This window comes from Centruroides vittatus, unplaced genomic scaffold, assembly GCF_030686945.1.
Source record: "Centruroides vittatus isolate TY-2023 unplaced genomic scaffold, ASM3068694v2 contig_602, whole genome shotgun sequence".
In the NCBI taxonomy this organism is placed as follows: Eukaryota; Metazoa; Arthropoda; class Arachnida; order Scorpiones; family Buthidae; genus Centruroides; species Centruroides vittatus.
In genome coordinates, this window is record NW_027122368.1 from 660,085 (window position 1) to 674,721 (window position 14,637).

General features: G+C 31.9%; 1 protein-coding gene across 1 annotated transcript in view; it reads right to left on the reverse strand.

Annotated features, from left to right (window-relative positions):
* Window positions 1–14,637, reverse strand: part of LOC136979299 (dolichyl-diphosphooligosaccharide--protein glycosyltransferase subunit STT3B-like) — a 48,379-nt gene that overhangs the window by 6,703 nt on the left and 27,039 nt on the right. Inside the window, exons 2-13 of the mRNA XM_067275242.1 lie at window positions 13,983–14,091; window positions 13,754–13,863; window positions 13,596–13,684; window positions 13,439–13,527; window positions 6,309–6,374; window positions 5,984–6,083; window positions 5,670–5,915; window positions 5,402–5,605; window positions 5,107–5,336; window positions 4,853–5,040; window positions 4,609–4,780; window positions 4,361–4,534 (exon numbers count right to left, since the gene is read on the reverse strand). Of these exons, the coding sequence (XP_067131343.1) occupies window positions 4,361–4,534; window positions 4,609–4,780; window positions 4,853–5,040; window positions 5,107–5,336; window positions 5,402–5,605; window positions 5,670–5,915; window positions 5,984–6,083; window positions 6,309–6,374; window positions 13,439–13,527; window positions 13,596–13,684; window positions 13,754–13,863; window positions 13,983–14,091 (1,777 nt within the window). The remainder of the gene's footprint in view (window positions 1–4,360; window positions 4,535–4,608; window positions 4,781–4,852; window positions 5,041–5,106; window positions 5,337–5,401; window positions 5,606–5,669; window positions 5,916–5,983; window positions 6,084–6,308; window positions 6,375–13,438; window positions 13,528–13,595; window positions 13,685–13,753; window positions 13,864–13,982; window positions 14,092–14,637) is intronic.

Here is a 14,637-nt window from a genome sequence, read left to right on the forward strand (position 1 = left end):
ACTTGGTAAAAATATTAAGTAAAGCAAAAATGAAGAATGTCCAGATATACTTTTCTCTTGTCAATACAGTAATAATGAGTTCGATAGGTTATATAGCACCAATTTGGAGTATAACTAACTTTAACAATCTTGGAAAGATCCAAAGTAAATTTATACATAGAATTTTCCTACTTAAGAATAGCATCCCAGGAAATACCTTAAGATTGGAATTAAATAGATTTAAAATAAATGCTATCTCGCTTAAGATATATAAAAATTTTTACTAAAAGTTAGAAATGCAAAGAATTTATCAACAAGGATATTATATGTATCAAAATTCTAGGGATAAAGAACGTAATAGAAATTGGATATCACAAATTTCGATGAAATTAAATACATATAGTTTTTCAATAGATCTGTTTATGGACCAAATGGATACAAATGATCAACAAAATCAACAGTTAATATAAAGGATATTGGAAATATCCATTTCGATAGATAAAGAAGATATACAAAAAAGGACTAAACCTGATTTGTATAGAATAATTTTATATTATCCATTTAATAATAACTATCAGCTTACAATTTTAGCATTTAATGTTAAAAGATTTTTTAAACAATTGAGATTAAATAAAAATTGGATTATTGTTAATAAATTTTTTGAATTTCCACAATCCAGTTGTCCAAGATATAAAATTATAATAACGAAGTTTCATATATTCTGTGATTGTAAAGAAACTAGTAAGTTAACTCTAAAAACTAATATGTATACACTATCGGGTTGTGCTAATGAAAGAGATAAATACGAAGTTTTTTGGTAGAGCAAAGATAGACATAACATGTAAACTATATAATTATGCGCAAGAATTGGAAATAAATATAAAAAGTTGTAAAAATTAGATTGTTATAACAAGATTAAATTAATCTACTATGTAAATGTATTAACCATAAATATAAGTTTAATAAAAGATAAGCAGATCTTTGTTATGCTAAAATAATGAGATATTGTATGCAAAAAACAGAGTAAACTTGAAGTGTTTTATAACAGATGTTAAAGGGAATATACTAAATATGAAGTATAAGTTAGAATATAAAGATACGAAGAACTAATTTGTGTGTAAAATATTGATAAATTGTGAAATTAAACCACCCTGTTTGTAACAGGTGGAAACCTTTTACGATTAATAAAGATTGGATTGAATTGAACAGAAAATTGAACTCTACAACAGACAGGTATTCTACTATAATAGAACAAGTAATGGTAAAACTAGTGGAGTGGGTTTTCTCATTCATAAAAAATGGAAAAGCCTATATTATTGAGTTTGACAGCTCAGAGTAGCAAGATTAGTTATCAAACTGTCAAAAAGTATAAAGTACAGATTATCCAAGTTTATGCTCCAACAACTAGCTATTCTGATAAAGATATTGATTTCTATGAGGAAGCAGGAATGATGATCAGAAACAAAATTCGTTATTATAGGATAATCATAAGTGACCTGAATGTGAGAATTGAAGAATGGAAAGATGGAGAAAGCTTGGTTGGGAACTATGGCTATGGTACAAGAAATGAAAGAGGAAGCTGAATTACATTTGAGAGTCGTTAATCGGAACCCCGGTAATCGGAATCGCCGGTAATTCGAAACGATTTTCAGTCGGACTGTGTCGTGCTGAATCGAACGTTTTTGATACTAGATTTACTTCTAAAGTATAATTTTCATGTTTTTATATTCTTCAATATATTTATTTTGTTTGTACAAAATGAAGAAATAATTTTTAAGGATACGATAGCCTCGATTATTATTATAAAAATTTCCATTAGGCTTAAAATCGATGAAAATTCAACACGAAGAGACACGCAACGGAGAAAAATTCAACATGAAGCGACACGCGACGGTGAAAAATTTGAAGATCGGACAGGTTAATGTATTTTTTCGTACATAATCGGTAATCGGAACAAATCACTAATGTGAACAACCCCAGTCCGCAATTGATTCCAATTAACGACTCTCTACTGTATTGAATTTGTATAATATGAACAGCTGTACATTATGAATTCCTTCTTTAAGAAGAAACCACAAAAGAAATGGACTTGGAGAAGTGCAAACGAAACTAAAGTCAAATTGCGACACATGCGGCGAGCAAGAAAAAGCGGTGACGCAAACGCGTCTTCGCCGCGTGGCATCACGACCACACAAGCGGCAATCCGTTTACATTTCGACGCATGCGTTCAGTATTCAAGATGGCGAACGATATCGACGCACCACTATCCACGTGTTTACAAATTTTGTTTTGTACAGCTCGTTTTATTTAGCTGGAAGATTTCGTCGAAGATTCGAATGAATATTTTGGATTAGAGATATCGTATTGGCAAGAATCTTGCCGAGATATTTTGTTGGATCGGTAAAGAACTGATGTACAAAATAGGCTTATTCTTCGATTAAGATCTCTCGATAAAGAATACTATTTCGAGTAAGATTCGGTTGTTTTGTTCTTTAAATTAAATGATATATGATTACTGTATCTGTGTAGAATTTGTTAAATTTATTATTCTTTCCTCTTTATTCTGATGTTAGTTATTTCGGTTAACCACGTCGAACTTTCCGCCATTAAAACACCACGTGATTGTATTTTCTCACGTGACTGCCAGACGAAATGTTATTGGCTGATAGAAACGCGTCTTGGCGGTGGTCGCCTCAAAAGATAGAATTCGACCAACTTTTGCGGCATGAGAAAAGCGGCACGAAATAGACCTCTGCGGCGAGAAAAAGTGACGTCATTCTGCCGCTTTTCCTTGCCGCGCCGCATGTGTGCATCCGGCTTAATAGTCAAATTTCGACAACATATCAAACAAGAAATTTGTAATCCATAACTGTGAAGTTCTCAACAAATATGATGGACAGAAGAATAGACAAAACACAACAAATTAATTTTGATAATTGATAATTTTTAATAATTGTTCAAACTGCTTTCTTGGATATCTTATTTATGAAACTAAAGAGGAAAAATTGAAAAAAATCACCACTCTACTTGATATTAAAGATTACTTGAGATGTTATTCTCAATTATAAGCATTGCATCAATAACTGTTAAGTTTCTTGTAGCTACTGAATTTATGGAACTAATAAAACAAGATGTGAAAATCTGAAGGAATGTTAAAACACAAAGAAATATATCAAAAACATTAATTATCTTCATTCTTCCACACAAACTTCAGGATTACAGACAGATGAATGAACAAGGCCTTTTAAAAAATGTTTATTTTTTTAAAAAAGTTCCTTTTAAACATCTTTTAAAAGGCTTTTTTAAAAAAACACAGGTAACAAATGGATCAAAATAACAAGAAATTACTTAATTTATCACTTGTTCTATTATTACATAAAAATGCATAAATTAAATATTAACACAAATGATAAAAATGTGTTATTAAATCAAATTATTAAATGTTGCATATATAAATAGGTGTGGAGAACAATTGTAAAAATGTATAGGGGAAGTTATGAAATGATGAGTGGCTTGATGCCACCCTGTAAACAAATGCTTGCAAACATGCAGTCAATGTTATGAAAAAGGCTAGAGAAAACATTGATTGGCTGCAGTTTGTTAATGGAGGGTGATTCCCAGAAAAAATTTTTATCTTAATCTCGCCTTAGTAGTAGACATTGAACATCATTCAAGAAAGGCAAATCAAACAGCAGATCAATAGATGTGTGGTGAGTTTGATATGTAGTTCTGTAGAAATTTTCCATTATTTGTGAAGAGTTTATTTTGTTATTTCTGTAGAGTGTAGGTCTTCTGTTGTTGTTTGATTTTTTTTTTGACTTGGCTGCCCAAATCTTTCTTTGAGGATGTCAGTGCATTCTTGTACATGGTTATGCTGTTTGTAAAGTTTAATTTTTGTAACCTCTTTCATTAAGTTTAATGTTATGCTATTTTTAGTGTAGTGTGTCAACCTGTCTAATGGTTATCACATTTTCTTTCTCAGGCAGGCTTATGATTTGTCTGTTTCTGATTGTATCAATATTTTAAAGCTTTGGTATATTATCTCTAGAGTAAACTGATGCATGTATATCAGAAAGTGTTGAATCTGGTTGAATGTATCAAACTCATCATGGAGAAAACAAACTTCAAATTTAAAAGCTGTCCACTCAGTCTGATGCTGCTTGCAAGTTACTGCTTCATTCCCCCCCCAGTCCTTACTGGCATGGGTTGCTCTATTGGCAGATTATGCTCCCATTGGCATTATTCTATGGTTCGTTGAACTACTGAGCTTGTTTACCTTGCCAAGGTCATGATTAGCAAAAGAGTTATCATTATGAAATCTGTCCCATCAAAATTTTTAGTCTATTCAATTAATGTTTTAATATTTTGAGAAATTACTCACACGTATATCTTTGGGATGTTCTCCTTCTGCAATTCGGACCATCCATAAAAACTTGTTTATGTCATCTCCTGAATAACCTATGACGCCTCCAAATATGACAAGGACATAGTCTACATCTAGAGATTTCATTATCTCATATGCTGCACTTTCATTTGAAGCCATAGCTTTACCAACCTACACAAGAAATATTAAAAGTTTAACATTTTAAAATTATACTGTTATTTTTATGATGCATTCATTAGACTTACCAAAGCAATATGACTGTTATTCCAAGTATTATTATCTACAAGAGTTGTGCGATTAGCCATCCCAGCAATTTGATAACCATAATCCCACCAGGACATAACTCTAGCATTGTCAGCTGTGTTTTGAGATAACCAATAATATGCTTCTCGGAAATCATCTAAAATTACCCTAGATCTAATATTAAGAACAATGATTAGTACTCTTAGCCATAATAAAGAACACAAAAAAATTTGTACATTCACTCACCCATCCGAACTGTAACTTGCCAGAACAATACTAGGACTAGAATAGGCATTGCTTGTGACCCAAGTGCAGTGAACAGCAAACATCATAAGTATAATCATCAACACAATGACAACAATACTTCTCACATTATTTCCTAATCCTTGATTTTCTTTTGATTGATCTGGTTTAATTTTGCGAATTTTTCCTGCCTATGAAATTCAAATTACTGAGTAGAAGGAATTGTAAATGTAAGAACCTAATGTTATAATTCAAACCTTATCATAAAGATTTTTATTTCCTTTCTTATCTCCTCCATTGTCACTCTCCTCACTATCACTGTCTGTAGATCCCGCAACAGATTTTGGATTCTCGTCCTCTTGCATGTATAGAGTGAAGCAGTCAGAAAATGCAATGGCACTTAACACGCATACAACGGGTGTCAGAGTGAGCATCAGTCGTACCATGACGCCAGCAAAGTATACAGCGGTTATAGCATATAATACAACTAGAAATTATTTTTTCTTTAGCATAAATTATACAAAATTTTAACAATAAATATAAATTACTTACTAAACACTCTTTCATCATTCACATTTTTAATGCAATACCACAGTCCAACAGGAAATGTTGGAATCAACACATGCAAATCAAAGAAAAACGAAAACCAAGTTGTTGGCTGATGTTCGGACACTGATGCAATTATGGGAATGTGGATTTTGGCATAACCAGTATCCCAAAGAGAATAGAAACGTCCACTCCAAGGTGCAATATATCCTTCAAAACAAATCACATATTACTCATCTATATGTGCTAAGAAATAAAATTTATGTAAACTTACCAGTATAAGTCAGAACTACTACTGTCATGAATACCATGGCTGCTATCATACTAATGGATACAAAAAAGACTGTTTTGACTTCTACTTTAGTCAAAAATGTTTGCAAGTATTGTAAAAATGCATAGGCATTTAGTAACACAAAAACTCCAGCAGAAGCCATATGCTCACTAGTACGAACTGGCTGAAATCCAACAAATGGAATTTGCATTGACAGAAGAAGGCCCAAGATGTAGAAAGTCGTATAGGCTATTAAGTGAAGAGTATGTCAAATTCTAAAATTTTAATTTAAATATATAAATAAAATGAATTCTCACCAACAAATATTCTCTGAGAAAATCTTCCCATGATAAGCAGCACAAACACATGTAGAGGTATTAGATTGATGATGAAAACATATCCTCCCCATGCAGACACCTAACATTAATTCAAATGTTCAATTAAAAAATATGGAGAACTTTAATATTGAAATAAGATATTTACTAGTATCATTTACTCAGATATAATAATCACAGAAATTATAACAAAAGAAAAATTTTGTATTTATTGCTATAAAATTAATATCTACAGTCTGCAAATAGCAGCCACAATAACTCAATGCAAATATCCATAACAAAGTCAAACAACAAATTTTTTTCTCACCATATAAAAATATGAAAGTGCTGTTAATGCAGACCAAGATACAGCACCAGTCTTAACAGACTTAACCTATAAAAGAAAAAATTATTTTGTTTTTTCACACATTATTCATAGATATACATACATTACTCATAAAAATAAATAATAATCTACATGAAATAAAACTGATAATATAGTGCCAAAGCAATTATAATTTCAGTTTTGTGAACAGAATATATTACAGTATAGGAACATATCACTTTTCAGACTTATTTAATACTATAGCAAGTTTTATTTATTTTGATGCAATAAACTAAGTTTAAGTTTGCTAACACTAACTTAGGTCAGGATCAATCTGTGGGATCTTTTCTTTTATATGATAGTATATAAAGTTCCAATAATGATTGATTAAATAAATCTTATAAAAATTATGCTGATTCCATATAAAATTTAGAAAACCTACTTTTAGGTACAAAATACAAAAGATTCAGGACAAGAGACACCTTAAATATGCAGAAGCATGGCAAACACACAAGACCAACCAGAAGGACAAGCAATAAACTTTAGAGAATCGAGTAAAGTCTCAGCAGCATGGAGAGCAGGCATAATCTGAATACTTTAATATGAAATGGGATGAACGGTTAAGGAATTAATCACAGTTGTGTTAATGTTTTAGTTATTTATTTATGTATTTATTTTACTTTTACTTAGTTATTTATTCTTATATTATATTTATATATCATTTATATGTATATTCGTACAAGTAACCCTTAGATATTGTATTTTTATTTATGGGCTTGTGCACTAGACAGCTATGAAAATTCCAACGTTCGGAATTGTTTCATAAACTTCGTTTTACAGAAATCTAGATCATTTGATTTTATTCCTGAGGAAGGTCATTCAAATGTCCAAAAATGTTCAATTAGTTAATAAAAAGCTGCATTTTAAAGGTTTTTTTTTTGTCAATATTTGAGTAAACACACTGATTTAAGATGATGTGTTTCCAAAGCCTTTTTTTTTTTCTCTCTATAAACTGGATGAGCTTCCATAGCTTATTTCAGTTTTTGTTGTTTGCCTCTCTCCAGCATACATGAGCATTTCCATGCATAGTATATAAAGTCTTTGGGTATCATAATGTGCTGTTCCTCTGCAATTCAAAATGGGATGATAATAAATTTGTGATTTTGCAATAGCAAAGTTGCGGCCAAAGTTTTCAACATAAAAACATGTACATCAGATGTTCAGCGCCGCCTTCCTGTAAGCCTAGAAGTTTGACAATGCCATTTGGAACATCAAGCATGATTCCACTGATGTTCCAAACACCCTTGTCAAACTTCTAAGCTTACAGAATGGCGCTGCTGAACGTCTGACGCACACTTTTAGCATCGAAAACTTCAGCCACAACCTCGCTAATGACTCACTAAATAGAAATTTCTCATAAAAATATTTAAGTTTAAATCTCACCATGTCTAGAAAAGTAATAATTTTGGATATGCATAAGGTATTGTGAGAACGGGGGGGGGGGGGGGTGTCAAGAGAAAGTCGTATCTCCCGTTTCCAGTTCACTTGTCAAGGATGTCTGTTCGTTTCTTAGCGTCACGCGTGACGCGAGTGGATAGGAGGTGAAACGGATGGGGTCGACGATAAGGCGAAGCGATATTCGAGACAAAGAGGAGACCATTTAACAACAAAAACAAGATTTATTAAGATATAACAATGGACACAACTACAAAACCTGACTAAATTCCCTAAGTCGCGTAGGGGTCAAGAGAGAGAGCTTACAATTTGGTTTCATACCTCATTAGTTCATCAATTGCTCATTAGTTCTTCTTCTTTGTAGGTTTAACACTTGATATCCACGAAGGGAGGATTATTATCCGAAATATGGCACAGTTTTATAATATCGCGACTGAGCGCAGAGACGTTCGGAGAAGATCCAAGTCGGTGACGACAAGCGACGGTTATTGTCCGGCAGATGATATGCAACTCCCCGGAGGGGGGGAAGGGATTGTCTTTTATAGCCTTTGGCTGGGAAAATCAGTCACGTGAGCGTGGGTGGATGGCGACCGGGGGTCATAGGTGCTCCCGGGACTGAAAATATATGACGAGTTCGAACGTTAACCGTCAACAATCCTTTGTCAGAATTGCAACTTAGATCATCTTGCAGCCTTAGTTTATAGTTAAATGGCCGGGGACACATATTTGTTCGTCTGGGACTGTTTCTAGACAGGATGTTTATGTGAAGGGAAAATTCCAAAGACGAATTATTACCAAAAAGTGACTCTGAGGGAATCCAGATCTCACAGTATTATTGTAAATTATTTAAATGTAGTATATATCTGTGGTAGACTGATTGTTGTTTTTATAGGAAGTGTTACATAAGGAATATAAGTCAACCATTTACTGTTCACTGTTTAAATAACTTGGTTCATCAGAAAGCATATAATTTTACAATCTCATGATTTTATGCTATGATATAAAATTTAAATAAATATAATGAAAGCTTAAAAGTAGTAGTTTTGTTGAGTTATGAGAAATTTCTATTTTTCAAGTAAGAATATTTAAGTTTAAGAACACTAAGAGTAAAGCACAAAGTTAAAATTACACATAGTGCTACTTTATGAGATTTCATTAGTATATAAATTTTGTATTATTAATTATTACTTAAAGGCAAAAGCTTTACTTTTGAAAGTAGGGGCAAATTTTTTATAAAACGGTAAAACCAGTGTACATTTTCTTAAGATATGACACGACCTCTATCTATCTTCCCACTTGAGCTTTAACCACCAAAATTTATTAGCATCAATGCCACCATATATATTCATAGATATATTCTTGTTATGTTTCAAAATTTTTGGTTCATCTGGTTCTGAGATATAATAGATGCCAATATACACACAATTATGTACTGTACATCAAAATTTTCTCTCATTTGCCAGAATACCAAGAGTAAGTTGTTCCTATTGATTATCATTGATGGTATTCAGAAAAACTGAAAAATTATGAAGTCACCAATAAATATTTTATGTTAATATTTGAAAAATAAAAGTTATTATTGAAGTTATGAACAATTAAAATCTACTTGAAATTTCAAAAAAGTATGCATATAAGTACATTACTAATGTGTGTCGTCATCTCACATTTTGAAGTTTTATACACAGTAGTTTCTGTCTGACCCTTTATGACATTTGTTTTATCACTGTAATTCATTGATTACATATTTGGATTAAAAATGTATGTAATGATGGAAGAACAGTCAGTGTAAAGTCCATTCTTGTCATTGGAAAATTCTCAATGAGAAACTTCCAAGAAGACACCTTCCAGTTAATGGGGTAATGAATGCCCATTCTTCTTGAATACATTTAATCAATTGAACTTGTTCTTGGCTGTGAACAGCACAGTGTCCAAAGCCTTCAGATATACCCTGTGACAGTGTTTTTCAACTGCTGGTCTGTGAAAAAATTTCACTGATCTGCCGGAAAACATTTGATTGTACTATACTGGTGCAGTTGATTACAAGTTACATTTAAGTAGTAATCTAGAGTTATTGTACGTTGTTATGTACAGTACAGTAAATCTAGATAAGTATATATAAGTGTAGTAAATAAGCATAATTTACTGTCACATATAATTATCCATAATTTCACTGGTTTGTAATGAGAAAAAGATTGAAAATCACTGCTTTACAAGATTCAGGTCAGAAGAGTTCCTTGGCCATTTTCTCCAGACATCTGGAAACTGCCTCTGGATTTCTAGCAATGTTTGTTTGGAATGTATGTGATGTCCCCACTTGGCTTCTGACATAATTGCAAACTATTCAAGTGCACATATTTTCTGTTGCTGCAAGTGATCTTTAGAAAAATTGCATTTTCAGCAAAAACTATGGGTGCTTAAGCTCACATCTTTCCTTGGTGTCCAATGTTTTCCAAGGACACCAAAAGCAAATTGTGAAAATTGAATAAGAAAAAGAAAAACAACTCAAGGATGACCTCATCAGAAGCTAGTGTATGTCAACTTTCTGACCTGAGAAAGTTTCAACTTATGCCTTCTCAGCATTGGAAGTAACACCTTTCCCACAACTTTTAGACACCTCAAAGGAATTGTTGCATTTAATATAATGAAGAACAGCCGATTCCAGTCAGTCATCACCTGTTCTTAATCCCTTTAAGATCTGTGCCTGTGTGCTGTTACCATCTGAAACTTCATTCGTGCCTTCGGATTTCTCATCGTCCTTCAGCTTAAGTGCTGCTACTTTCCAGAACTGTTACATCCAATTGCAAAGACAACATTTAGACACCAACGACGATTTAGAGATAGTCTAGATCAGTGTTTCTCAACCTGGGGGTCGCAGTGATATTAAAGGAGGGTCGTGAAACAATAATGAAATCATTTTATAAGAAAAAAATCATTTATTATAAATTTATAAACATTTTACTTACAATAAGTACACATGTAAAGAAAAGAAATTAATGTGATGGTTGCATTTGTTTTTCATTTCAAATTTTCTCCATACGTGGATCTACGCTAGGAACACACAAAAGCAAATTGTTTTCGAGTGATAAAAGACAATTCCTGTATTTAGTTTTTAGCACTGTATTAAAAAAAAAATTACATTTATAATTACAGTCAAAATTCAACTAGTAATAGTAAGGCTTACTGTTAGTATTCCTTTGGGTGGGGTGGGGGTGGGATCACAAAATATTAATTTTATTTATATTTACTATTTGGGAGGTCGCGGAGCTAATAAGGTTGAGAATCACTGGTCTAGACTCTGGTTCAGAAAAATTTCATTGCAGAGATGGCGTTTCTTGCTTGCCACAGTTTAGACAGCGATTAGAAACAAGTTATTTGACCTACTGTCTAGACTCCCTTGATAATGGGTTTACACACTGTTGTACTTAAGTAGAAGTCACCATATTCATTTGTTGGTCGCGAAGTTTATGTTATAATGGATACTGTTCATTTAATAAATATTGTAAACAGGACAAATCAAGAAAATGATTCATCTCGACAATTACAAAGTGAGAGGGTAATACGATTCAGAATAATCCTTTAAAAATCTATTCCAAAGACAAATTGCAGATTTGGTATAGATTTTCTAAATCTGGATTTGTTCATATTTTGAATCATATTAGCGACAAAATTAAGCATCTAAATGGAAGAGGATTATCATTAACTACCGAACAACAGTTGTTGAGGGCATTATGATTTTATGCCACTGAAAGCTTCTAGAGAGTAGCGGATGATCTTACCGGAGTTCATGTCTCTACTGTATACAGGTATCTATCAAATTACCCTTAAATAAATTTAAAAAGTTTTTGTATAGTGATAGAGACGTTTATAATAAGATTGAGGACTTATTCGTGAAACAAGGTTTTGCTGCGAGCAGACCAACAAGGAAACGACAAATATTCGTTCTGTATCATCTCCCATGCAGTTTTATTTTTCATCCCCAGAATACAATTGTTGTAACCTTTCTCCTCGACTGCAGGATAATTTTTTAATGATTTCTGCAAGGACACTTTTCTTCTTCGGAAAAATTCTGGCATGATTTGAACACATTCGTTGCCATTTTTCTGACAACATAAACGAATGACCTGATTAATTAAACAACTCCTGAGAGAGTGGAGTAACAGCAAAGAAAGTAATCGCTAACGATTTGCCAAGGTTAATTTAGATGGTGCTCAGAAATAGATCATCATCATCATCTTTGCAACAATTTTAAACCACGGTTCAGCCAGTCAATGTCTAGACACTGCTTGGCTGTTAAATGTCGTTTAATGTAAACTGTCTCTGCAATTGGCTGTAAATCAACATCAAGAACTTATCATCTCCTTTTCCTCAATGTGGGATTTCTAGTTCAAACTTACAAGATACTGAAATTTGTGAACTCTCGATGATAAAGTGCATAAATGCGAATACTGTGTCTTCTTTAGTTGTGTAAAGTATTGTACAAACTTTTGCGCCATCTAATAAATGTTAAGTGTAGTAAATTGCATCAAGTGACTCCTTTCCAATTGAATCTTATCATTTCCTACTCTATCCTGTTATCCCTAGTCTCACATATGAGACTGTGTTATTGCCATCCAGAAAAACATTAAAACTCATGCAGTAGATGTAACTTACTTGGTGTCAGAATTTTTGAAATGTAATCACTTATATTCAGCAATAGAAAGACTAAAAGCCATATAAATCTCCACTGGGATAGCCTGGACCTCACACTGGTCTCAGAGAAAAATGCCAACAGAAATGATTTGGTGTCAGAATAAAACACCTAAATAGAACCCTCAGTGGTGCCTGCACTTCACCTGGTAACCTCCACAAATTCATCATTTAATATAAGCATTAATTCAGAAACAGACAGAATCAGTGCATAACATGTCATAAAATGCCACCAAAACTAAGGGGAAGTTTTTACTTTTAATTAAATTATCTCATGCAGTGTCAAAGGTCCTTCAAAATGAATTCAAGAAGTGGTACGATAACAAGAAGTTATTGGCCCTGCAAATGCACATTAATGGTAAGAAAGAAAAATTTCCCATACAAAATCACAGCAGTACAAGAATTAAAATTAGCAGATAGAAGCATAACTACAGAGGAGCTGAAATGTATTCATTTGTGTGTTCATATGCTCAGGATTGTTTGAATGCTTGTGGTGGTCACATCTGATTAAAAACATATTAAGTGTAAAATCTGTTAGAAACACTTCATGATAATGATATAAATTATTTTTCTTTGAAATAAGTGTGCAGAGATTTCCTGAACGTTTTTATATATATTTAATTACTATAAATCCGTTCAAACTGAGAATGAAAATAGTTTCATAAAAATGTTTTTCATTTTAATAAATTGCTAACTAGTGAGAAAAATTTGATCCTGTATCTGTAATAAATTCATATTTTCATTAAAATTATTAATTTTAAATTATAAAAAATAAAAACTAATTCTAAAAGTAAACATCATTAGGTGATGTATTAATCAGGTACCATACAAACCATTTCTTTATATAGATATTTTATGCATTTTGCAATTGCATTCTTGATTATTTATGTATCTTGTGTTCTATTTAGTATAGTTTAATTAATTGGCTTGTTCTAGCTATTTTTGATAATGCAAAGTAACTATATATATATATGACATAATTCAGTACTTACCCAAAGATAATAAGTTAACATAAGTGCAAAGATTGCAATTCCTTCATTATCATAGCTTCCAGCAACAGAGCGACTGATATAGCCTGGCACTAAATAATCACATCACATTTTAATATTTTGTAAGTAATATTATAAAAATGAATAGATAATTCATTACCTATAGCTATGAAACAGGCAGCAAACAATCCTGCACCTTCATTCCACAATTCTTTGGTTAAAAAGTATGTTGCTAATGCAGTCATTCCACTAATAAATATAAGCAGAGTTTAGATAGAATCTTTTGTATTGCAAATTTAAAAGTAAAAAAAAAAATACCTGAAAATTGGAGCTAGAAACACACAAATGTCTCTTATATGTACTGGTGTATTTAAAAGATTGAGAATGTAATGAATAGAGCCTGATGTGATCATTAATCCTGGATATACCTGTTAACATAAAACAATTTACTAAAATGTATATTAAATAAATTATTCTATTTTCAAAAATTATTATATATTGTTAATGCTGAGACATCTAGAAATTTGAACATTGTTTTTGTACTTACCGTCCCTCCAACAATTCTTCCCAACGGATACCATGCTCTTTCATCGAACCAATTCAGAAAATTATAAAAACCACGTTTCACCATGTAATGCGTAGCACGATAATTAAACCTAAGTAAATAAAAAAGTTTTAAAACGTAAATTTAAACAAAAATGATTATTATATGTGAATTTTCAAATAATCAATAGTATATTAATAATGTACTGGATTAAAAAAAATTCTACTGTTGTTAATATCTGTGAAAAATAATTTTGAAAACTATCCAAGTAATTTTTAACACAAAATTAAAAGTATCAATAAAATAAAAATGTGTGTTTTTTCAAATCAAATATTCTTTAATCGTAATAGGCATAACCTGTTACAAAGGGGGTTATGTTGTCAACAATCAGCTCTTCTCAATTAATCAATACAAATTTTTTAACATAATTATACAAATTATAGATTGTACTTAATGTTGCCGTATGAAACATATTGTACATCGCACTTTCCGTAAAACATTTTTTTTAACACAAGAGATCAAATTTTTTCCTGATATCGTTAGCCTTTTCACATACACATAACAAATGAAATTTTGAGAAGTCCATGTTACATCTTGGACACAAATCATTAGTATACACACATAACTTATTGTCTATCAGACTGTTGTTTAAATCAGA